This window comes from Arachis hypogaea, chromosome 14, assembly GCF_003086295.3.
Source record: "Arachis hypogaea cultivar Tifrunner chromosome 14, arahy.Tifrunner.gnm2.J5K5, whole genome shotgun sequence".
Lineage (NCBI taxonomy): Eukaryota > Viridiplantae > Streptophyta > Magnoliopsida > Fabales > Fabaceae > Arachis > Arachis hypogaea.
Genome location: NC_092049.1, coordinates 89,817,429 through 89,843,651, shown reverse-complemented (window position 1 = coordinate 89,843,651; position 26,223 = coordinate 89,817,429). Strand labels below are relative to the sequence as shown.

The following is a 26,223-nucleotide window of genomic DNA, read 5'->3' as shown; positions in this document are numbered from 1 at the left end:
CTTGGGGACTTTATTGCACCCTCTTCTGACTTCTGTGGAAGAAGCATCTCAATTCCTGCAATTGGAGCAAACAACTTTGAGCTTAAGTCTCAATTAGTTTCTCTGATGCAGCAGAATTGCAAGTTTCATGGACTTCCATTGGAAGATCCTCATCAGTTCTTAGCTAAATTCTTGCAAATCTGTGACACTGTTAAGACCAATGGGGTCAATCCTGAGGTCTACAGACTTATGCTTTTTCCCTTTGTTGTAAGAGATAGAGCTAGGACATGGTTGGAGTCACAACCTAAAGACAGCCTGAACTCTTGGGAAAAGCTGGTCAATGCCTTCTTGGCCAAATTCTTTCCACCTTAAAAGTTGAGCAAGCTTAGAGTGGAAGTCTAAACCTTCAGACAGAAGGAAGGTGAATCCTTCTATGAAGCTTGGGAAAGATACAAGCAATTGATAAGAAGGTGTCCTTCAGGCATGCTTTCAGAATGGAGCATCATATGCATATTCTATGATGGTCTGTATGAATTGTCCAAGATGTCATTGGACAACTCTGCTGGTGGATCTCTTCATCTGAAGAAGACGCCTGAAAAAGCCCAGGAACTCATTGAAATGGTTGCAAATAACCAATTCATGTACACTTCTGAAAGGAATCCTGTGAATAATGGGACAACTCAGAAGAAAGGAGTCCTGGAGATTGATACTCTGAATACCATATTGGCTCAGAATAAAATATTGACTCAGCAAGTCAATATGGTTTCTCAGAGTCTGTCTGGAATGTAAGCTGCAACAAGCAGTACTAAGGAGGCTTCTTCTGAAGAAGAAGCCTATGACCCTGAGAATCCTGCAATGGCAGAGGTGAATTACATGGGAGAATCCTATGGAAACACCTATAATCCTTCATGGAGGAATCATCCTAATCTCTCATGGAAGGATCAACAGAAGCCTAATCAAGGCTTCAATAATAATAATGGTAGGAGAGCACGGTTTGGCAATAACAAACCTTTTCCATCATCTTCTCAGTAACAGACAGAGAATTCTAAGCAGAGCCACTCTGACTTAGCAACTGTAGTCTCTGATCTATCTAAGACCACTCTTAGTTTCATGACTGAAGCAAGGTCCTCCATTAGAAATTTGGAGGCACAAGTGGGTCAGCTGAGTAAAAGAGTTACTGAACTCCCTCCTAGTACTCTCCCAAGCAATACAGAAGAGAATCCAAAAAGAGAGTGCAAGGTCATCAACATACCCCACACGGCCGAACCTATAGAGGAGGGAGAGGCAGTGAATTCCATTGAGGAAGACCTCAATGGACGTCTACTGGCCACTCAGGAGTTCCCTAATGAGGAACCAAAGGAATCTGAGGCTCATACAGAGACCATAAAGATTCCACTGAACTTACTGTTGCCATTCATGAGCTCTAATGAGTATTCTTCCTCTGAAGAAGATGAAGATATTATTGAAGAGCAAGTTGCTCAACATCTAAGAGCAATCATGAAACTGAATGCCAAGTTAGTTGGTAATGAGACTTGGGAGGATAAACCTCCATTGCTCATCAAAGAAGTAAATGATCTGGTTCAATTGAAATTACCTCAGAAGAAACAGGATCGGGAAAAGTTCTTAATACCTTGTACCATAGGCACCATGACCTTTGAAAAGGCTCTGTGTGACCTGGGATCAAGTATAAACATCATGCTCCTCTCTGTAATGGAGAAACTAGGGATCTTTGAGGTGCAAGCTGCAAGAATCTCACTAAAGATGGCAGACAATTCAAGAAAACAGACTTATGAACTTGTAGAGGATGTCTTGGTGAAGGTTGAAGGCCTGTACATCCCTGCTGATTTCATAATCCTATATATGGGAAGGAAGAGGATGAATCCATCATCCTTGGAAGACCCTTCCTAGCCACAGCAAGACCTGTGATAGATGTGAACAGAGGAGAGTTAGTCCTTCAATTGAATGAGGACAACCTTGTGTTTAAGGCTCAAGGATCTTCTTCTATAACCATGGAGAGGAAGCATGAAAAGCTTCTCTCAATACAGAGTCAAACAGAGCCCCCACACTCAACTTCTAAGTTTGGTGTTGAGAGGTCAACATCAAGCTCCGAGTCTCTGTGAAGCTCTCTAAGAGCTTCACTGTCAAGCTATTGACATTAAAGAAGCGCTTATTGGGAGGCAACCCAATGTTATTTAATTATATTTATTTATTTTCCATTGTTATTTTATGTTTTTCTTAGGTTGATGATCATGTGAAGTCACAAAAATAACAAAAAAATCAAAAACAAAATGAAAAACAGCATCAAAAATAGCACACCCTGGAGGACAGGCTTACTGGCGTTTAAACACCAGTAAGGATAGCAGAATGGGCATTTAACGCCCAGCCTGGCAGCATTCTAGGCGTTAAATGCCAGAATAGGTAGCACTCTGGGCGTTTAACGCCAGAAAGGGATGTTTGGCACAGGCTGGCGTTAAACGCCAGAAATGGGCATCTGGCTGGCGTTTAACGCCAGAAATGGGTAGCAGAGTGGCATTTAACGCCAGGAAAGGTAGCAGGACTGGCGTTTAATGCCAGGAAAGGTAGCAGAGCTGGCGTTAAACGCTAGATTTGGCACAGAATGGGCGTTTGAATGCCAGGATGGTGCAGGGACTTGAATTCCTTGACACCTCAGGATCTATGGACTCCACAGGATCCCCACCTACCCCACTTCTTCTTCTCTCCTCTTCACACCTTTCCATAACACTCTTCCCCAAACACTATTGACCAATCACCTCAATACCTCTTCCCCAAACACCATTCACCTATCAAATCTTACCCTCTTCTCCATACTCTCTTCACCACTCACATCCATCCATCATAAAACCCACCAACCTCACCATTCAAATTCAAATCATTTCCCTCCCAAACCCTTCCCTTCATGACCGAAACCCCCCTCTCTTACACTATAAATACCCCTCCTCACTACCTTCAATTTCACACAACATACACACTACAACCCACCTTGGCCGAACCTACACCAACCCTCCATCTCCTCCATTTCTTCTTCTTCCACTCTTTCCTTTCTTTGTACTTTTGCTCGAGGATGAGCAAACCTTCTAAGTTTGGTGTGGGAAAAGCGAAAGCTTTTTGTTTTCCATAACCACTAATGGCACCTAAGGCCAGAGAAACCTCTAGAAAGAGGAAAGGAAAGACAATTGCTTCCACCTCCGAGTCATGGGAGATGGAGAGATTCATCTCAAAGGTCCATCAAGACCACTTCTATGAAGTTGTGGCCAAGAAAAAAGTGATCCCCGAAGTTCCCTTTAAGCTAAAAAAGAGTGAATATCCGGAGATCCGACATGAGATCCGAAGAAGAGGTTGGGAAATCCTCACCAACCCCATTCAACAAGTCAAAATCTTAATGGTTCAAGAGTTCTATGCCAATGCATGGATCACTAAGAACCATGACCAAAGTGTGAACCCGAACCCAAAGCATTGGCTCACAATGGTTCGGGGAAACTATTTGGATTTTTGTCTGAAAAATGTGAGGCTAGCATTCAACTTGCCAATGATGCAAGGAGATCCTCACCCTTTCACTAGAAGGGTCAACTTTGATCAAAGGTTGGACCAAGTCCTTAGGGACATTTGTGTGGAAGGTGCTCAATGGAAGAGAGACTCAAGAGGCAAGCCAGTTCAACTAAGAAGGCTTGACCTCAAACCCGTGGCTAGGGGATGGTTGGAGTTCATCCAACGCTCTATAATTCCTACTAGCAACCGATCTGAAGTTACAATAGACCGGGCTATCATGATCCATAGTATCATGAATGGAGAGGAAGTAGAAGTTCATGAGATCATATCCCTAGAACTCTACAACTTGGCGGACAAGCCCTCTACTTTGGCAAGGTTAGCCTTCCCTCATCTCATTTGTCACCTCTACAAATTCAGCTGGAATTGTCATAGAGGAAGACATCCTCATTGAAGAGGACAAGCCCATCACTAAGAAAAGGATGGAGCAAACAAGAGAGCCCACTCATGGACCTCAACAAGAGCATGAGAAAGTTCCTCATCTAGAAATCCCTGAGATATCTCAAGGGATGTGCTTTCCTCCACAAAACTATTAGGAGCAAATCAACACTTCCCTAGGAGAATTGAGTTCCAACACGGGACAACTAAGGGTGGAGCACTAAGAGCATTCCATCCTCCTCCATGAAATTAGAGAAGACCAAAAAGCCATGAGGGAGGAGCAACAAAGGCAAGGAAGAGACATAGAAGAGCTAAAGCACTCCATAATATCTTCAAGAGGAAGAACTAGCCGCCATCACTAAGGTGGACCCGTTCTTTAATTTCTGTCTTTCATTTCCTATGCCTTATGTTTTATTTATGTTTGTATCTTTATTACATGATCATTAGTGTCTAGTGTCTATGTCTTAAAGCTATGAATGTCCTATGAATCCATCACCTTTCTTAAATGAAAAAATGTTTTAATTGCAAAAGAACAAGAAGTGCGTGGTTTCAAATTTTATCTTGAAGTTAGTTTAATTATTTTGATGTGGTGGCAATACCTTTTGTTTTCTGAATGAATGCTTGAACAGTGCATATTTTTTTGAATTTGTTGTTTATGAATGTTAAAATTGTTGGCTCTTGAAAGAATAAAGAAAAAGAGAAATGTTATTGATAATATGAAAAATCATAAAATTGATTCTTGAAGCAAGAAAAAGCAGTGAATAGACAAAGCTTGCGAAAAAAAAATATGAAAAAAAAGCAAGCAGAAAAAGCCAATAGCCCTTTAAACCAAAAGGCAATGGTAAAATAAAAAGGATCCAAGGCTTTGAGCATTAATGGATAGGAGGGCCCAAAGGAATAAAATACTGGCCTAAGCGGCTAAACCAAGCTGTCCCTAACCATGTGCTTGTGGCGTGAAGGTGTCAAGTGAAAGCTTGAGACTGAGCGGTTAAAGTCGTGGTCCAAAGCAAAAAGAGTGTGCTTAAGAGCTCTGGACACCTCTAAATGGGGACTCTAGCAAAGCTGAGTCACAATCTGAAAAGGTTCACCCAGTCATGTGTCTGTGGCATTTATGTATCCGGTGGTAATACTGGAAAACAAAATGCTTAGGGTCACGGCCAAGACTCATAAAGTAACTGTGTTCAAGAATCAACATACTGAACTAGGAGAATCAATAACACTATCTGAATTCTGAGTTCCTATAGATGCCAATCATTCTGAACTTCAAAGGATAAAGTGAGATGCCAAAACTGTTCAGAAGCAAAAAGGCTACAAGTCCCGCTCATTTAATTGAAACTAATTTTCATTGATAAGTTTGGAATTCATTGTATATTCTCTTCTTTTTATCCTATTTTGTTTTTAGTTGCTTGGGGACAAGCAACAATTTAAATTTGGTGTTGTGATGAGCGGATAATTTATACCCTTTTTGGCATTGTTTTTACATAGTTTTTAGCATGTTTTAGTTACTTTTTATTATATTTTTATTAGTTTTCATTCAAAAGTCACATTTCTGGACTTTACTGTGAGTTTGTGTGTTTTTCTGTGATTTCAGGTATTTTCTGGCTGAAATTGAGGGACCTGAGCAAAAATCTGATTCAGAGGCTGAAAAAGGACTGCAGATGCTGTTGGATTCTGACCTCCCTGCACTCGAAATGGATTTTCTGGAGCTACAGAAGTCCAATTGGCGCAATCTCAATTGCGTTGGAAAGTAGACATCTTGGAGATTTGATGGCTCAAACCGGCATTCAAAGTCAGCCTAAAACATTCTAGCGTAAAACGCCCAAACTGGCACCAGAATTGGAGTTAAACGCCCAAACTGGCACCAAAGCTAGCGTTTAACTCCAGGAACAGCCTAAGCACAAAAAAGCTTCAATGCTCAGCCCAAGCACACACCAAGTGGGCCCCGGAAGTGGATTTCTGCACTATCTGCACTTAGTTACTCATTTTCTGTAAACCTAGGTTAATAGTTTAGTATAAAAACTACTTTTAGAGATTTATTTTAAAAAAAGAGAATGACATTTTTACATTTCATATTGTACACGTTTGGGGGCTGGCCTCACGGCCATGCCTAGACCTTTCACTTATGTATTTTCAATGGTGGAGTTTCTACACCCCATAGATTAAGGTGTGGAGCTTTGCTGTTCTTCATGAATTAATGTAATTACTACTGTTTTCTATTCAATTCACGCCTACTTCTTCTCCAAGATATACTCTCGTACTTAATTCAGTTAAGTCCGAATGAAGGGGTGACCTGTGACAATCACCCAATCTTTGTTACTCGCTTAGCCAAGGTCGTGTGCCTGACAACCACAAAGCGATTGATAAACCACTATTTTATGGGTTATCTTATGCTCAATTGAGTAGTTTATATCAATTCTTTACTCACTTATTCATACAAAATGCATGGTTTTACAATTCCTTCCCAGAATTTGTGCTATGATTGAAAACATGCTTCTATGGTCTTAATTTAGCTAATATTAATCCTCTCTTATTACCATTAGATGCCTTGATATGTGTGTTAAGTGATTTTAGAGTTTATAGGGCAGGAATGACTTAGAGGATGGAAAGGAAGCATGCAAAAATGGAAGGAATACAAGAAGTTGAAGGAACTGCAAAGCTGTCAGCCTGACCTCTTCGCACTCAAATAGCTATAACTTTAGCTATAGAGGTTCAAATGATGCGGTTTTAGTTGCGTTGGAAAGATAACGTCCGGGGCTTTGATTTGATATATAATTTGCCATAGTTGCCCTGACGATAAGTGACGCGAACGCGTGGTCTACGCGGACGTGTCGCAGTGGCGGAAAAAACCAGCGTGTTTGAATTCGAAACCAGCGAATTCTGGGTTGTTTCTGACCCAGTTCTCGGCCCAGAAAACACAGATTAGAGGCTATAAAGTGGGAGAATGCATCCATTCACAATCATCAGCTCATAATTCATAATTTTTAGTTTTAGATGTAGTTTTAGAGAGAGAGAGATGCTCTCTCCTCTCTCTTAGGATTAGGATTTAGGATTTTTATTATGTTTAAGCTATGATCTCTTCATTCCAGGTTCTATGTTCCTTCAATATTTAATTTTTACTTTTATTTACTCTAATAATTTTTTTTGTATTTGATTTATGTTGCCCAATTGACTTATGAACCTTTCCATGTTAAAGTTGAATTTATGTTTAGACGTAATTTGATGTGTTTCAGATTTATGAATGCTTTTAATTTAATTTAGAATTTTCCCTTTTGACTTTGGTTGAGTCATTGGAGACACTTGAGTTATCAAACTCATTGTTGATTGAAAATTGGAATTCTTCAAGAATTAATTCTAGTTTCAATAACTCTAGCCTTTCCCAAGGAAAGACTAGGACCTGAGGAAGCAAAGTTAATTCATCCACTTAACTTACCTTCATAGTTAGAGGTTAACAAAGTAGGAGAAAAATCCAATTCTTATCACAATCGATAAGGATAACTAGGATAGGACTTCCAATTCTTATACCTTGCCAAGAGATTTTATTATTATTAATTTATTTTTCTTGTCATTTAAATTACTTGCTCCTTATCTCAAAAACCCCCAATTTACAAAACTCATAACCAATAATAAGAACACACCCCTGCAGTTCCTTGAGAAGACGACCCGAGGTTTAAATACTTCGGTTATCAATTTTTAAGGGGTTTGTTACTTGTGACAACCAAAACGTTTGTAAGAAAGGACTTTTGTTGGTTTAGAAGCTATACCTGCAACGAGGATTTATCTGCGAATTTCTAGACCACGCAAAAGTTCCTCTCTTCAAAATGGCGCTGTTGCCGGGGATTTGCAAACATGTGCCTTATTATTGGTTATTGTAAATATTTGCTTTTTGCTTGTTTATTTGTTTTTATTTTTGCTTTTTCATAAATTAAGAGGTTATTGGTTTTTATTTAGTTATTAAAAATATTTCAAAAAAATTTGTTCTTGGTGTTCATCTTGATCTTTAAGTTATTCTTCGTGTTCATCTTGACCTTCAAGTTGTTCTTAGTTGTTTTCTTCGTTTTGGATCTAAAAAATTTTAAGTTTGGTGTCATTTTATTGTTTTTCTCTTTCCTAAATAAATTCAAAAATTCAAAATTTAAAACTCAAATTTTAAATTTCAATTTTCAATTTTCAAAATTCAAATAAAAAAAATTTTAAAATTCAAATTTCAAAATTTCAAAATTCAAATCTTTTTCAAAAAAAAAAATCATATCTTTTTCAAAATCTTATCTTATCTTATTTCAAAAATCAAATTTCAAAATTCAATATTTAAATTTCAAATTTCAAAATTCATATTTCAAATTTTAAATTTCAATAACCTTTTAATTTAAATTTATTTTTATTTTCGTTTTTAATTTTTAATTACTATTATGAGTTCTCACCCCTCTCGCTTTGAGTTTGGTTCCAATGTTGTTGCAAGGAATGGAAATTATAATAGGAACATGCATCAAGGTCAAAACAATCAGAGATGGAAGGAGCCACGAGGATCTGATCAACCCTTCCGACAACAACACCTTCCACAGTACCACAGACAAAGACCATTCCACGATGCATACCAAGACAATAGTTATGGTGGACCCTTCCGTGACAACCAACAACCACCAAATTACTATAGTCAAGAGCCATTCCAAGGGGCATACCAAGGTGATAGATATGATGGACCCCCATCATATGCCTATGAACCTCCTCAACACAACTTTGAACCACCACACTCACAAGCTAACTACCACCATTCACCTTCATATGATCCTAACCCTCATCCACCATACCAACCACCTTATGAACCATATGAACCATATATAGAACCACCCCAATTCCAACCCAATTACTCCCAAGAACCACCACCTCCATATGCACCATATCCATATCCATCAATCCAAGAGCCTTATGGTCCTACTTATGATACCCAAGTGGAACAAGAATCAACGGATCGTCTCAAGGAAATAGTGGATCAATTTCATGCAACCCTTCATCAATTGGAGAAAGCGATACATCAATTAGCTTCCCGACGTTCGGACACTCAAGGAACCCCATGACTTCATGTGGACAATCTAATGAAGAATATAGCATGAAGGAGACATTAGAAACTCCGGTGGACAGTAAGGAGCATGAATTTGTATTGGAACAAGTGGAGGAAGCCGGAATTATTGAAGAAGAAGAAGTGGTTGAAGACTTGGGAGATGCTGAACCTCCATGGGAAAGTCAAGACATAGAACCTCCTTCCAAGACGGTAGCATTTGATGTTGAGGAGGGTGTACAACCTCCAAGGCATGTCATGATTAAGGACTTGGAAGAGGTCGATCAAGAGATGAAGATTCAAGAAGAAAAAGCACAGCCTTCCATGCCCTTGGTGAGAAATGAAGAAGAGATTGAATTAGAAGAAGGCTACCAAGAGGAAGAGGTTGATATTGAAGAAGCTTGCAAAGAGGTGGTAGTTGTCAAAGAAGAACACAAATGAGTGGAGCTTGCAAGTTCATTAGAAACCCCTCCCCCTAAGTTGCCATCATCCTTCACAACATTCAAGTGGGTAAAATTCATATCCCTTAGCTTTCTAATTCCACTTGAATATGGGCTACTGGAGATGGATGGTCAACTTAGAGCTCTTTGTAGCATTAAGAGTAAGAGGAAGATGGTCAGTGGTAAGAATTGTCCTGCAAGGTTCATTATGGTTGGAAGCTTTAAGTTTAAACGCAAAGGTTGGTGTAAAGCTCAACTGAATGGGTCTAGGAAGTTGTTTGGCCACTTTAGTGAGAATTTAGATTGCTTGCTACCCGGATGGAATCATAATGATCAACAAGAAGACGGGTGCAAAAGCAAGATTTGGGACCCCGAAATTCAGTCTAGAAATCAACACTCTTGGGGCCTTGTTACTTGCTTTAACCTACTTGAAGGCTTTCTGTGCCTAGTTTGGGATCCCGGAGGCCATTGGAATCACAAACATTGGTGGAGATTCCTGGATGAGTTCAAGCACAAGCCACCATAACAAGGGACTCCCCAAATGTCCAACTTAAGGACTTTAACTAAAAGTGCTAGGTGGGAGACAACCCACCATGGTATGATCATTTCTTTTATAATTTTATTTCGTGTTGTTTGTTTTTATTTTATATTATTTTTGTTGAACCTGGAATTACTCATAACATCCATATCATTTTGCATTCTGCATACTGCATCAAAAAAAAAGGGAAAGCACGCACGCAACGTGGCAGCGTCGCTGACGCGTCCGCATCACAAGTGCATTAGGAAGAAAAGAAAAGTGAACAGAGAGTCACGCGAGAGCGTGGCTGGAGGCGCGCTTTAGGCACAAACATGCCCACGCGTCCGCGTGACCCACACGGCCGCGTCATTTGAAAAAATAGCCTCCCACGCGTCCGCGTCACCCGCGCGAACGCGTGGCTCTATAAAATCGACGTAAAGGGGTGTATGGCAGAATGTTGGGTTGGAACGTGGCTGGACTCGTGCTAGAAGCCTAAGCCCTCCCACACGAACGCGTGCCCCATGCGTCTGCGTCGCTTTTCAAAAATGGCTATTCATGCGATCGCGTCAACCACGCGACCGTGTCACCCAGATTTTTGGCAAAATGCATTTAAAACAGAGAGTTGCGCGACTGCGAGGCTGCCCTCGCGCTTAAGGCACAAATCACTCCACGCGAACGCGTGACCCACGCGTCCGCGTCGCATGCGTCGCACAACTTATCCAGATCAGCGCCAATTATCTTATCTTTTCTTTTCTAATCCTAATTTCTTCTATCTTTTCTTCTTTCTCTCTCCTTTCTTACTTTCTTTTTCTTCATCTTTTTAACTTCTCATCCTTTTTCACTTTTATTTTATTTTATTTAATTTATTTGCATACTTTCATTCATTGCATATTTTTATTTTTCTAAATTTATTATTTTACCATTGGTGTTCAAATGTTCTTATTCAACTGTTACATCTTTTCTGGTATTTTCTTGGTGCTTAGTGACTTGTTTAATTCTGATTGAGTAATATTATTTAAATCAATGCCAATATTTTATATCTGTATTACTTTTGCATTGACATGAATTTATATTATCTCTCCTTCCCCACTCTCTTTCCCATTGTTGCAAATTTTGCACCATTGGTATGCCATGTGCTTCTATTATTTTCTCACGTATATGTTATAGCTTCTATGTAAATGAGACCCTTATCAATTGGCATTAACCCACCCATACTTCATTTGTTTTCTTATATTTATTTCTGGGTTACTTTTCTTCCCTTTTTCTTTCAGGATGGCCACCGAGGAAGGGAAAGGGAAAACTTCTAACTGGGGAGACAAGCAAGTCAATCTGCAAAATCTATAGAGAAAGGCATCAGTTGGAACAGTCCGTCCACTTGTACATCTTAGCATGCACCGAGGACGGTGCAATCTTTAAGTGTGGGGAGGTCGATACCGATCTCCATGGGTTAGCTAGTTTCTTCTTTTCAACACTATTGTTTTATTTTCTTTGTTTGTTCATTGTTGCATTTGCATATTTGATTGCATATTTATTTAATTTTGTGCATATTTTACCACTTGGTTGAAGTAATATTTTCTTTTTCAAGAAACTTTTTAGAGTATTTCACTAATTTGATTAAAATTTAATGTTAAATTGTTTGAAGAAATATTATATTTGGAACATGGTTTAGAGCTCGAACACACAAAACCTGTGAGATTTTTGAGCCTATTTGAATTGGTTACATTTTACCAACCAATATTTTATTTTTGGTGTGTATTTTTCTCTCTAAAATTGTGATCTTTATCTTGCTTGATTCTATATTTCCATTGTTTAATGTATGCATGCACTTATATGATTGAGGCCTTTGTTTCACTTAGCTTACATACCCATATGGCCTTACCCTTTCATTATTCTTTGCAAACCAATATTGAGCCTATTATACCCATTTGTTCTTTACTTTAGCACATCATTAACTCTAAGTGGAAAATAATAATGTCCTTAATTTGAATCCTTGGTTAGCTTAGACTAGTGAGAGTGCTCATGAATTAAGTGTGGGAAAGTTAAATTTGGAAACATTTGGTTTGAGAATTGAGTATGTTAGAATTTTCTGAAAATGTGAAAGAAATGTTTAGGACATGATTCATGCATCCAATAATTTAATCATATTCATTGAGAAAAATAAAAGAAAAAAATAATATATATATAATACAAAAAAAAGGAAGTGAGAAAAAGAAAAGAAAAAAAAAAGAGCAATTAAGCAAAAAGGGGACAAAATGCCCCAAAGTAAGTGGTGAAAGCAATGCATATGTATTGTACTTGAAATTAGAATGCATGAATATGTGGAAAACATGGTTAATGGATAGTTAGATGTGGTATTATGATTACATAGATTGTCTAAGTTAGGTGGAAAGTTTAAGTTAATTAAGGATTCAGATTTTAGTCCACTTGGCCAAATACAATCCTACCTTGACCGCTAACCCCATTACAACCCTTAAAAGACCTCTTGATATGTGTATCTATGCATTAAATTTATGTTGATTGTTAGATGAAGAGCAAGCCTTAGAAAGCAATGTTAGTAGAGAATTGAGAGAATCGAACCTAAACTACTTGAGTGATTAGAGTGCATACACTTCCAGTGAGGGTTCGATGCTCAATTCCTTGTTCCTGCCTTTCATGAGCTATTTTCTTCTACAAGCCTATTTGTACTTCATTTTTATGATTTGAATTAGTGAAATCCAGTTCATGTTTGTTCTTGAAAGGTTTATTTACTTTTCACCAAGTAGGTAGAAACATTTTACATTTAGTTGCATTCATATAGATAGGAGTGCATTTCATACATTTTACCATTCCTCTTCACTCCTTTATAGCTTCTCTTGAGCTTAGCATGAGGACATGCTATTGTTTAAGTGTGGGGAGGTTGATAAATCACTATTTTATGATTTATCTTATTCTCAATTGAGTGGTTTATATCAATTCTTTACTCACTTATTCATACAAAATGCATAGTTTTACAATTCCTTCCCAGAATTTGTGTTATGATTGAAAATATGCTTCTTTGGTCTTAATTTAGCTAATATTAATCCTCTCTTATTACCATTAGATGCCTTGATATGTGTGTTAAGTGATTTCAGAGTTTATAGGGCAGGAATGGCTTAGAGGATGGAAAGAAAGCATGCAAAAATGGAAGGAATACAAGAAGTCGAAGGAACTGCAAAGCTGTCAGCCTGACCTCTTCACACTCAAAAGGCTATAACTTTAGCTACAGAGGTCCAAATGATGCGGTTTTAGTTGCGTTAGAAAGCTAACGTCCGGAGCTTCGATTTGATATATAATTTGCCATAGTTTCCCTGACGATAAGTGACGCGAACGCGTGGTCTACACAGACGCGTCGCAGTGGCGAAAAAAAAAAGCGTGTTTGAATTCGAAACCAGCGATTTCTGGGTTGTTTCTGACCCAGTTCTCGACCCAGAAAACACATATTAGAGACTATAAAGTAGGAGAATGCATCCATTCACAATCATCAGCTCATAATTCATAATTTTTAGTTTTAGATGTAGTTTTAGAGAGAGAGAGGCTCTCTCCTCTCTCTTAGGATTAGGATTTAGGATTTTTATTATGTTTAAGCTATGATCTCTTCATTCCAGGTTCTATGTTCCTTCAATATTTAATTTCTACTTTTATTTACTCTAATACTTTTATTTGTATTTGATTTATGTTGCCCAATTGACTTATGAACCTTTCCATGTTAAAGTTGAATCATACAGCTTGCCATGGAAGGAGGTAACACATGGTTGGAAGAAGGCAATAGGAAAGCAGAGGTTCTGAAGCAACAAAGTATCTCCAGACGCTTATCTGAAATTCCTATCTATGAATTACATAAGTATTTCTATCCTATTTTATATTTTATTTATCTTTTAATTATCAAAACCTTATAACCATTTGAATCCGCCTGACTGAGTTTTACAAGGATGACCATAGCTTGCTTCAAGCCAACAATCTCCGTGGGATCGACCCTTACTGGTTAGTTGTGCGGAGTTGTGAAAAAGAGTTGAGATTAAGATTGTGCGTACCAGGTTTTGGGGGCCATTGTTAGAGATCACAATTTTGTGCACCACATTCCTTCACGGTGACATAGATAAAGAAATTTACATGGAGCAACCAGAGGGTTTCGAGGTTAAAGGAAAGGAGCATCTTGTATGCAAGTTGAAGAAGAGCTTATATGGGCTGAAGCAAGCGCCAAGGTAGTAGTACACAAAGTTTGATTCCTTCATGGAAGGTCATGGGTATAGTAAGACTTCTTCTGATCATTGTATATATGTTAAGAAATTCTCTAATGGTGATGATTTTATAATTCTCTTGCTTTATGTTGATGACATGTTGATTGTTGGTCATGACACTAAGAAGATTGAAAGTCTTAAGAAAGACTTGAATAGATCCTTTGCTACGAAGGATTTGGGTTCTGCAAAGAAAATCCTTGGCATGAGTATCACTCGTGACAGGAAAAATGGAAAACTGTGGTTGTTGCAGTAGAAGTACATTGAGAAGGTTTTAGAGAGGTTTAGCATGAGTAATTCCAAACCTGTTAGTACTCCACTTGCTAGTCATTTCAAGCTGAGTTCGCAGCAATGTCCTACAAGTGAGAAAGAGAAAGCAAAAATGAAGAAGATCCCATATGCATCTGCAGTTGGCAGTTTGATGTATGCTATGGTTTGCACCAGGCCGGATATTACTCATGCAGTTGGAGTTGTTCGTCGGTTTCTCTCTAATCCTAGCAAGGAACACTGGCAAGTAGTGAAGTGGATTCTCAGATACCTTAATGGTACTTCCAGAGTTTGTTTATGCTTTGGAAGTGGCCAACCTATGTTGGATGGTTACACAGATGCAGATATGGCTGGGGATCTTGATTCAAGAAAGTCTACTTCTGGTTATATGATGAATTTTGCAGGGAGAGCTATGTCATGACAATCTCGACTTCAGAAATATGTTGCTTTGTCTACGACAAAGGCAGAATACATTGCTGTTGTTGAAGCTTCTAAAGAACTCTTGTGGATGAAGAAATTTCTACAATAGTTAGGCATCAATTAAGAGAAGTTTGTGCTATTCTGTGACAGTCAAAGTGCTATCCATCTCAGCAAGAATCCGACGTTTCATTCCAGATCGAAGCACATAGAGGTGAGGTATCATTGGATACGTCAAGCGCTTGAGATGAAGTCATATGCACTTAAGAAGATCCATACTGATGGTAATGGTTCAGATATGATGACTAAGAGTTTACCTGCGGTGAAGTTTGATTCCTGCAAAGAGAAGGCGGGCTTGGTGGAGCAGCCTATCCCCACTTGAGTTGGTGAGGGAGAGATTTGTTGGTGGGTCCCCAACCAAGTGGGCTCACAAATTTTAAAACAAAAAAGGGAAACAAATGAAAATAAAAAGAAAGTGGCTAATAGCCACGAGGAAGAGAGAGACAGAGAGCTTCATTCATTTGAATGAAAGAAAAGAACGAGGGTTTCGGCGTCGAGAGAAGAAGGAAATTTGGGGGAAAAGGGCATGTCAACTTTGATCACATTGACCAAGTAAACTTGCTCCATTTTTTATGAAATTTTAGTATGTTATTCTTGGTGTAGAGATGAACATTAGGATATAACTTGCTAGTTGTATTGCCTTCTCTTTTGCCTGATTTGAGATACCCACTTTGTGGAGGGTTTATGTTAATTTCATCAGTTTTGATGATGTATTTTGTTGATTGTTGAGATGCCCTAGTATTACTAGGAAGACTGTTTGTGTACCCATTATTCTGATGGTGGAAGATTTTTCTGGATTAAGTCCCGTGGGTTTTTTGTCCCTCTTTTGGGGGATTTTCCCACATTAAAATTCTGGTGTCTGATTATTTAATTTCTGCCATTATAATTATTGCTTGGAGTATCTTTGGTATTGCCTATTTAATCGCACAGGTTGTGGGAAAATTATTTTTTGGTGCTTCCGCTGTTAGACAGGTTCTTGTTTTGAGCCTGTGTTGAGTTTTTCCTAACAAAAACCTACAAACTTAAATCATATACTATACAAAAAACGCCATGTTATTTATTTGATTTATATACGTACCATAATTTGAACAACCAAAAGTACATTGAAGGCACAAGCCCAACTTTGGAGCATCTTCTAGTTTCAGCCTTTTCTATTATACATGCCCAAAGTTGTGCAGTATTTAACCCTAGAGGTTTTATTCGTTGATGTTGTATTTTGTACAAACAAGGGCAAGGCGTTGGTGCAGTGTGGTACTTTTGTACAATGAAAAGAAAAATACTATGAGCTTACATTTTCTGCTACAACAGTTTCTACGGTAAGGAAGAAGGGAAAAGGGAAGTAAACAGAGGCATGTTGTGTACAGTGCATTCCCTTGTTTCTTTGAGCTACCTGCGGAAATTAAACTCTGCCAACTGGGGAGACTGGTGGAATTGGATTATAATTTATTGATGCTTTTCCTTGAAGTTCATACTTGATGTCATCATGCATGTTACTCATTTCTAAAAAAGTTGGTAGTTTTTGGCTGCTCAAAACGGCCACAGAAATGAAGAATGCCTGCAAATGATCAATCGTTGAGCTGAATTCTACCGAGTAAAATCCATCCTTAAGTGGTGCCAAAGTGAAAAGTGGTGTGCTTGGATCTGCTCCTTCCTGAAAGTTAAGAAAATTGCTAGTGTTTTAAAGGGCGATCTATAATAAAGAATTGTTTATATTAATTAGAAAGTGTGATCTCTTATCCTGAATGTTTTTTCTCTTATATTTTTTTTTAGTTTCACTTATGAAATAAATAGTAAGAGATTATATTTTATCTTCTAAAATGAAATTCAAAATTTAAAGGATCTAAATCTGTTTTCATGAATTCACTAATTAGGTAAAGTATTGTGTATAATTTACAAATGTCAATTTACAATTTTTCTGTGTATCAAAACACCATAAATATATTTTTTTGAATAAAATAATTTACATATGACGTATTTATTTCCGTATCAGAATGCAATATATTCTATGTAACTATAGTTTTAGGATAAAACTATACAATAGTGAACTATATTATTCTTCTCTCGCACAACAAATCTTTTCCTAATACACAGAAATTTTGTTTGTCTTTTTATGTCTCTTTTCTAGATTAGTCTTCTCTCGCTAATTCTAAATTTCTGACACTTTCTAGTTACTAAACACATTTACATATCTATAGATGGAAGATTTTGATAAAATAAGAAAGAATGAAATCAATGTTTTTAATGCATTGAATGTACAAAAACAATTTAAAGTTTGTGCTATTTATAAATCCTCAAAAATAAAGATTATACTTAAACACTGCATACCTGGACAAAGAGTTGGAATCTCTCATGTTGAGGTTTTGAAGTTCTTGGAACATTTGAACTAGGATTCTTGTTGGAGATAACGAGCAGTTTGCAACCAACATCCCAACCGCCACAATCACACGTTCCGCCGGATTTCCATCGGTAGATCAACGGCGAAGGCTCTCCTTTGGTTGGTTCACTATGCACACCGCCTGGAAGAATAGCCGTGATGTTACCACACACATCTCTTTCTCCTGATATGCAAAAGCATCTTTGATCTTCCAAGCACTTCAAGCATCCCTTCTTCATCAAATCATAATCATGCAGCCCCTCGCGGCTCGAGTTTTCACAAGGAATCTCCATAACAATGGCTGCAAGCTCCTTCCTCTTGCTGAGTTTTGATGCCTTTTGATCTGCATTGTCGATTTCAACTCCAAACAGGACATATTCTTTCACCATGCACTGTCTCTTGCTGTTCTGGTTGCCCCTTTGGTCGATCTTTCGGCTCGAAAACTTCATCTGACCAACCATATTGTAGACATATCCGCAGCTTTTATCTTTGCTTACATGACTCCTCCATCCACCACTCTTTTTCTTGATTTCGTTAACAAGGTAGAACGAAAAACAGAACCCTGCATCGTCCTTCTCCGGCGAGGCCAAACTTTTCATGGTAGCTGCTAGAACCTTTCTTTCATTATTGAGCAAAAATTTAAACAAAGGCAGTCCATTCTTTATTGTTAGCTGCAGAATGGCTTGAATCGACGATCCTTTGCTTTTGTTAGCGAACGGATTTAAACCTGCGCTTGCTTGTGCTGCAAGACTACTTTCGTTCGAATGCTGTGTGTTGGATGCATTATGCTTCAACAAAGGATCAAATAACTTAAGAAAGGGAGTGGACCTTGTTCTCTTATGACCCTTTTCCTTTTCCTTCATAGAATTTTCTAAAGATTCAGTTGTCAAGGGTCCAGATTTTGCACTAAGTTGCGGAGGAAGATCCTGCTCCTTCAAACTGAAACTTCTTCTCATCTGATCAAAGCTCAAGCTAAGCTTGTAATTCGGAGAAGAATTCTGGCTATTCTGATCTGCCACCTCAGCAGTTTCTTGGCCATTCTCAAGCTTAATGTTTAAGACATCCTTCAAAAGGAAAATATCTCCAGGGTGTGAATCGACATCCGAATCCGAATCAGCAATGTGTTGCATTCTTTCTGAAGAAGTGGAAGGTTCATCAGTCACAGAAGTCAGTGTACTAGAATGTCGAATTTCAGAACACAACTCTTCGGAGACCTCTTCTGGAAGGAAAGTGAAGAGGCTACTGTGGCTTGATTCCGAATCGTCATTATCATGTGAAGATCTTAATTTAGACAGCTCATAATAACCTGCAGTAGAAGAATTGAATTGCTGAACTCGGCGCGGTCGAAGCAGAACAATATTGCTTGGTTTGCTGTTGAATTTCCTATGACCATCACCATCTGCATCTAATGTCTGAAACTGATCCATCATTTTCTTCTGAGAACTGAACGAAACTCCTTTGTTTTTCAGCCTTAGCGATGTCTGTCGCCGCGGAGAACTCGGCTTGTGAATTCTCTCTTTTGTCCTGAGGATATGCTGCTGCTGCTGGATACCCTCCAGGCTCTTCTTAGCTTCAAAATTAACATCTCTACCATAATTTAAATTTGAATTAGAACCCAGTGAGACTCCATTATGATTCCTAGACTTAGATGCAAGACTTTCAGTCCTCCACTCCTTTTGATGAGTCTTCTTCCGAAACGACTCGAATTCAACAGATGAAACATTTGAACTTTCAGGAAATACTTCCTTATGAGGTGCCTTGGAACCTGAAGAGTCCAATCTTTTCTTGTTATCATCAAGTTTTCTACCGGCACCAGCAATGTTAGATGATGTACCGGGGGCTACTCTCGATGATGAAGCTTCGCCAGTATTGAATTTCGCGAAGCTGCTATATAGAGCCGGAACGTGCATTTCTCTGTTCTTCCATTTCTCAAGCCTTGACCAATCCAGAACCCCAAAATTCAAGGCCTTCTCTTGGAGGTTTTCGCCTCTATCCGCGCTGCGCTGGAGATAACCTGGCAAATTGGACATGTACTTAACAAGCTCATCACTATTAGTCCTCGAGCTTCCCTTGGAGCTCTTGTTGCGGTTAGCAATCTTTTTTGACACATCTTTCACTGATTTATGATCAGGATCATTGCATTGTGGTGGAACAACACCACTAGATATCTTTTTGGCTTTCAACTTATCTGGATCCTTTGGACATGGATGGTTGCTGAATTGGTGTAGAGGAGAAGGTTCCTTATTCGCTGTCCTGGCGCCACTTTGCTTTTTCGAGCTGTTCTTTTTTAGGTGTAAACTGAACCCCATCTCTTCAGAGGGGAATCAGAAACTCGTTACTTGCAAATTGTGTATTCAATGTTGAGACATAACACTAACATATACTCAAATTTCCCTCTGATGTTTCACCAAATATGCTGCAGTGTTTGTAGTTTCTTTCTCCAATAGGGAAAATTATCTATCTGCAAGAAAATGTTCACGCTAAATTCAGTTCCATTGAAAGGGACTAATCAAGTTGTATAAACATAGAGGCAAATGCAAGAATATGATGAGAACATTACAAAGAAGCAAATAAATTTAACAAATTCCTAGAAGTACTAAACAATACTCCGAAACATGTTAGTTGTAAGATATAGTCAATCGCACCTTTTACAAAGAGACTTGCTTCCTTCGTTCTAAACAATGTCATGAATATCAGATAATCATATTTTGCTGTTTTACTTTTGTTTTTTATTTTGCTAAGGTTTAGGGACCCATAAAACAAACTGTAAATTTATTACAAATACTAAGTTGATCGAGTCGTAGATAAGTTTATCCCTTTTCTATAGTTTTTTAAGTTAAAATAGTTAAATTAATCAAAGATTATATGTCTAACATATCCCGTCACGCACAGTCTCTTTTGAATTCGGTTTGCGTGAACTTTTGCATGTTTTCTTTCTCTTTTTATTTGTATGCTAAATTCTTTCTTTTGGTGGTAATAAAGGATCAAATTCTAGACCTTCAGATTATAGAAACTACCAATTATCCAAAAAATTTAGACTGATAAAAATATGCTCATGAATGATTATATCTCTAACACTAACTAGATGATTCAAATATCAATACTAAAGACAAAAAAAAGGCAAATTGATAATGAATGGAAGAGAGTGTGAAAAGATTGTATTAAGTGTAGAAAATGAAATGCTGGTAGAGCTGTAGAAAGCATTCCCCACGTTCTAATACAGCAAGCAGAGATAAAAACGATGGATATCTAACTCGTTTCCTCGAACAACACACTACTACTACATTCACTAACCATTGGTGCCACTTGAGTTATGCGCAAATGATAGAGTACACATAATTTCACATCATTTTGTTGCCATAGTGATTAATGAATGCGTTTTGTATCTATTAGGCACAGAGCCCAAAAAACAGAACACAGATTGCAGCAAAAGAAACAAAATAAGCATACGCAACTTCAATGGCTAACAACACTCGTGCAACACATGGAGAGTGACATCTTCGAGGGGCAATTAATGCCGAAACAACGATGGGTTTCTAATTCCTAGCACGTGCTCAGAAATTCGAAAGAAAAGAAGAGTAGAAAGAAACAGAACACACACAACGTTGCAAAACAACATTGTCGAAAAAAAAAAGGTTGTTAAAAACTTAAAAGCTGTTGTAAACAATCGACAAAGATCAAAGTGTTTGTGAAGAGTGAAAGAAATGAACTTACCGTTATTGGAGAAGAGAAAAGAATGGTGGAGAAGGGAAGGGAGGTGAGTTAGTTAGTTATGTGAAGGCGGGAAATAAAGTGTGGTATTCGGAGATCCCGAGGATAGTTCCGAAAGGGTGGTTGATGGGGTGGCTTGAAAGATGGAAGAAGCAAAGGAAGGTAGATTGGAAGCGAAGTAAAGGAAGGAGAAAATAATCAGTGATGATGGCAGCACTTGTGAATGTATTTTGATACACAATCATGATTCTTCGTTGTCATTCATCATCGTCATCATTATCATGGCTTCTTCCTACTACTAATCTTGGTGGATAATACACATAACACATGCCTCTTTCTTTTTCCTTTTACTCTTTTCTATTCTAGATTTCTAATCATTTCTTTGAGTTTTATTTTGAATTGGAATTAAGTAGAAAAAAAAACCACCGTTGTATTTGGCAAAATATTATAAGACGCGACAAAAATAATAAAAAGGAATATTATTTTATCAATAGTAAACAATTTTTGTTTCAGGCAAAGTATTTATACATTTGATTTTAAATTTTACAGAAATATTTGGATAACTATTTAAAAAACACATGTAAAAAATCAAATCAAAATTTGATCTTTAAAAGTTTTAATATTTTTTAATTTTTCTTGATATTAACAAAAAAATCACAAAAAAGATCTATGTAGCATAAAATTTCTAAATTTTAACGATAAAAATATCATTTTTTTAATTATGTTGGTAATAAATCGCATAAAAAAAGTCAATTTTTGAAGTTTTTTTAAGAATATATATTTAATATTAGGTATTATTGTTGTATTTTAAAATATTTTAAAAATATTTTTGTTGTTAATAAAAGTAAAAAATAGTTTTGTCAACATATTTAAAAATCAAGAACAAATTTGGTAGTTTGTCCTATAATAATTCATGTGTGTGTGCAAATTTTATATAGTGTGTTTGTAAATTATTCTGATTCATGTGTACTTGTTTAATTTAAAAATTAAGGAAATCTCAAAAATTATTAGTGGATTGATCAATTGTTAGGAAAAAAATTATTATACCTGTAGAATTTAATTGAAAGTAGACTAAATGTATGGTATATTTGTATGTATGTACGTATTCGTTATTTAATTTGTACGTTAAGATTGTAAACAATAACTGTAGTAAATTGGTGAATCTATACGTATAAATAATGAGTCATGTCGTTAATACCGTGAATTGTAATACAAGTTAAGATTATCTTCAAATTTTCAGTGCAATACTAATTAGTAATTACACCATCATTAGTTAATTAATATGAGTTGTGATTTACGAAAGATGATGGTGTGTTCTAATTTCTAAATTAGTTGATAACATGAACGATAAATATTTTGCAATTTTTTTCAGCAGAAACCCATAAGTTATGCTTTTCTGGCTGGCGTATAAACGCATCTAAGTGCTTCCTACCCTCTAAAACAAACAGAAATGGTTATTTTTGAGATGGGAAATTACATACCACTTTTGTTCTCAAATTAGTGTTCATTTTTAAATTTTAGTTAAACAATTATTGAAATTTGTAATAATGAGCTGCAAGATCCTAGAAAAACCATGATTTCAAAAGTTAGGTATTATTAGGTGAGCTTAAAACCTTATAAAATTCTTTTTCATGTATTAATCTTTCAATATAAAATTCTTTTTGATTTATTAATTCCTCTTTTTTTATGTATTAGCTCCTCATTGTGGATTTTTTTTTTATCTATTAATTCCTCGATTCTCATAACCTAACATCTTTACTCATCCAACAGCATGATTCGATTTTCAAAACCACGATTCTTATGTGTGCTAATGAGAACCACTTTGCCAGGGCTGTTCTTCATCTCGTTTGTTGATTTTTTTCTTTCACTTGGATGCTTGCCTCGTTAAGTAAAGAAAAGGAAGAAATTATTTATTTATTAGAAACATGATAATCACACTCTTAGTTTAATGTTATTCTATACACGATAATTCATAATTTTTTATGTTATATATTTGTATAAATCTATAAAAAGAAGTGACATTATTAAAATATGACTGATAATAATATTTATTTTCTATGTATTTATTATACTATTATATGGCTTAGCTATAATATATGTGCTCTACAAGATAAAATTATCATTTAAAAAAATTTGTATAAAAAAATATAAAGTTCAAATTTTTAATACATTTATTATATATTTATTAAAATAAAAAATTTAAATTTTTTATTAATAATAATATAGTATTGAACTTGATTTGGAAAAAAAATGAATGACTTGCTTTTCATTAAATTTGATGTTGGTATATATATGTACAGCTGGATGCATAAATAGTGACTTAACTAATTTATTAATTGTACACCTAGCATGATTTAGTAAATAAATATCATTCTAATACTAACTGTTAATTCTAATATCTCTCTTCAAGTTTGGCATATAGATGTTTAAAATACCAAATTTGGCTATAAGGTTATGAAATTGAGCTGCTAAAATGGGTTTGGTGAAGATGTCAGCTAGTTGGTATTTGGACTCAATATGTATCAATTTGATAAATCCAGCAACTAACTTCTCTCGGATGAAGTGGCAATCAACTTCTATGTACTTTGTGTGCTCATGAAAAATTGGGTTGGTAATGCCTTGTACTCTGCTTCAGCTAAGGATCTTGATATTGTAGTCTGTTTGCTTGATTTCCAAGATATAAAAGAGTTGTCAATGAAAGTGCAGTAGCCTGTGACACTGCGTCTGGTGTCTTGACACCCTGCTCAATTTGAATCAGCATAGGCCATGAGTCGTATGTTGGAGTTGGCTGGAAAAAACAAGCCCTGTCCTGGACTTCCTTTCAAGTACCGAAGGATATGGTGGAGAGCATCCATGTGAGATGAGCTTGGACTTTTCATGAACTGACTTAAGGTGTTAACTGCATAAGTGATTTCAGGTCTGGATATTGTTAAGTACATTAGCTTGCCCACCAGCCTTTGATATAAGGATAGATCATTCAAAGGGGTGCTATCCATTGAGCTCAACTTCAGGTTAGGTTCTATTGGTAACACAGCTGGGTTACAAGCTGTGAAATTAGTGTCTTGCAGTAGGTTGAGGGTGTATTTTTACTGACATAGATAGATGCCATCAGTGAATTTAGCAATTTTTAGACCAAAAAAGTATTTCAAATCTTTAAGAATCTTGAGTTTAAAGATGGATTGAAGTAATTTCTGACCGTTTGACAACATAGTGGAGAAAGCACTTGCTAGGATGATATCATCTACATACATCAGTAGATAAACCACATCTGTACCAGACCCATAAGAAAAAAGAGAGTAATCATTTCTTGATTGTTTGAAGTTTTTCAGCAAGGAAATTGATAACTTGAAAAATCACTATCGCAAAGCTTGACGTAGCCCATATAAAGAACGATTTAGCTTGCGAATAAGTCCTTTATTTTTGTCCTTGTGTCCTAATGGAAGCTCTATGTACACCTCTTCGAAGAAGTCTCCATTTAAGAAGGCATTGTTTACATTCATTTGCCACAAAGATCATCCTTTGATAGCTGCTAATGATAAGAGAACTTAAACAGTGGCAAGCTTGACCAATAGAGAGAAAGTATCACGAAAATTTATCCCAGCTTATTGTGTGTACTCTTTTGCAAATAGCCTCGCTTTATACCTGTCCATAGTGCCATCAACCTTGCATTTGATTTTGTACACCCACCTGCATCCAATGGTGTGCTTGTTTGGAGGAAGATGAGTCAAGGTCCAAGTGTTATTATCTTCCATAGCATTCAGCTCTTCATTCATTGTTTTTCTCCACTCTAAAAATTTTACTGCCAGATAAAAATAGGTTGGTTCTGAGATGGCTTGGACATTTCCAATAAAGACAACATATGATGGAGTTAAGTGTCTCTCAGTGTCAAAGTTACAAATGGAGTTGGTGGCCTAGTTGCATTGGTAGTCAATAAGGTAATTAGGAGGTTTTCTTTGTCTTTGTGATATCCTAGTGGTAGTTGTTGTTTGGTTTTGGAAAATGTGAGTATTTTTGGTGGTTGGAATAGTCTCAGAGTTTGTTATTTCAGTAGTATCTATTCGAATTGGTTTGTTATTGGTGTGTGTTAGGGTAGGATCAATGAGTGCAGGTATGTGCGGATCAGGAATGGGTAAGGGTAACACTATGTTAGAAAATTCTTGGATGAGAGAATGGTTTAAAGTGTTGATGGAGTGAAATGAGAATATATTTTTTAAGAAATTTACATTTCTAAAAATGAAAATCTTCTTCTTCTCTATATCATACATCTTGTACCCTTTATAGCCAACCCGGTAGCTCAGAAAAATAGCCTTTATAGCTCTTGAAAAAAATTTATTTCACTGAGATAATAGGGTGGATGCATGGCAGAGGCAACCAAACACTCTCAAATCTTGGTAATCTGGATGCTTTTGGAAAATTCTCTCATATGGAGTTTGAAAATTAATAATAGGGCTGGGCAATCTGTTAATGAGGAATGTGGCTGTGAGAACACACTCTCTCCAAAATTGAATTGGTACCTTGGACTGGAAAAATAGGACGTGGGCTACATTTAACAAATGTTGATGCTTGCGCTCTGCAACAGAGTTCTGCTCAAGTCTTTCAACACAAGAGAATTGGTGGAATATTCCTTTGGATTACAAAAAGTCAGTGAAAGCTAACTCCTTAGCATTATTTGAATAAATCTGTGTCACATGTGCTTTGAATTGTGTCTCAACCAGAGAAATGAAATTAATCAAAGAATTTGTTGCATCAGATTTATGCTTGAGTAGGTAAGTCCAAGTGAACTGTGAATAATCATCAACAATTGTAAAAAAATATCTCACTTTATTGTGTGTAGGAGTCTGATATGGCCCTTAAATGTCACAATAGATAAAATCAAATGGAGATTGACACAAGTTGTTATTTGCATGAAAAGATAAACGTTTAAACTTTGCTAAGGAACATTCTTCACATCTTGAGCAATCAAATTTCAAGGGATTATTTGAAAGAAACTAACTTAATTTTACAAACACATTTTCTGACATATGACCTAATCTTGCATGCCAAGTATAACTATCTACATGACAAAATAAAGAATTGGAATGTTTGACAAAATTGAAGAGTTGATGGTGAGGAGATTCCAACAAGAATAGACCTCCACACTCATCACTTTAGAAAAGGGAACATTATGTTTATAAAATTTTATTAAACTACTTACTGATATGAGATTGACC

The 26,223-nt window shown here is 36.8% G+C and overlaps 1 protein-coding gene and 1 non-coding gene across 2 annotated transcripts; both read right to left on the bottom strand.

Annotated features, from left to right (window-relative positions):
• Positions 1 to 360: 360 nt before the first annotated feature.
• Positions 361 to 464, bottom strand: LOC112745367 (small nucleolar RNA R71). Its single transcript, XR_003173299.1, has one exon. It is a non-coding gene; the product is annotated as a small nucleolar RNA R71 (small nucleolar RNA).
• A 15,496-nt stretch (positions 465 to 15,960) lies between these two features.
• On the bottom strand, positions 15,961 to 21,329 carry LOC112743473 (uncharacterized). The gene is made up of 3 exons (XM_025792685.3): positions 21,017 to 21,329; positions 17,254 to 19,763; positions 15,961 to 16,579 (listed from the first exon to the last, which is right to left on the bottom strand). The coding sequence occupies exons 2-3, from the start codon at positions 19,609 to 19,611 to the stop codon at positions 16,328 to 16,330; spliced, it is 2,610 nt and encodes an 869-aa protein (XP_025648470.1). The 5' UTR covers positions 19,612 to 19,763; positions 21,017 to 21,329; the 3' UTR covers positions 15,961 to 16,327.
• Positions 21,330 to 26,223: the final 4,894 nt, after the last annotated feature.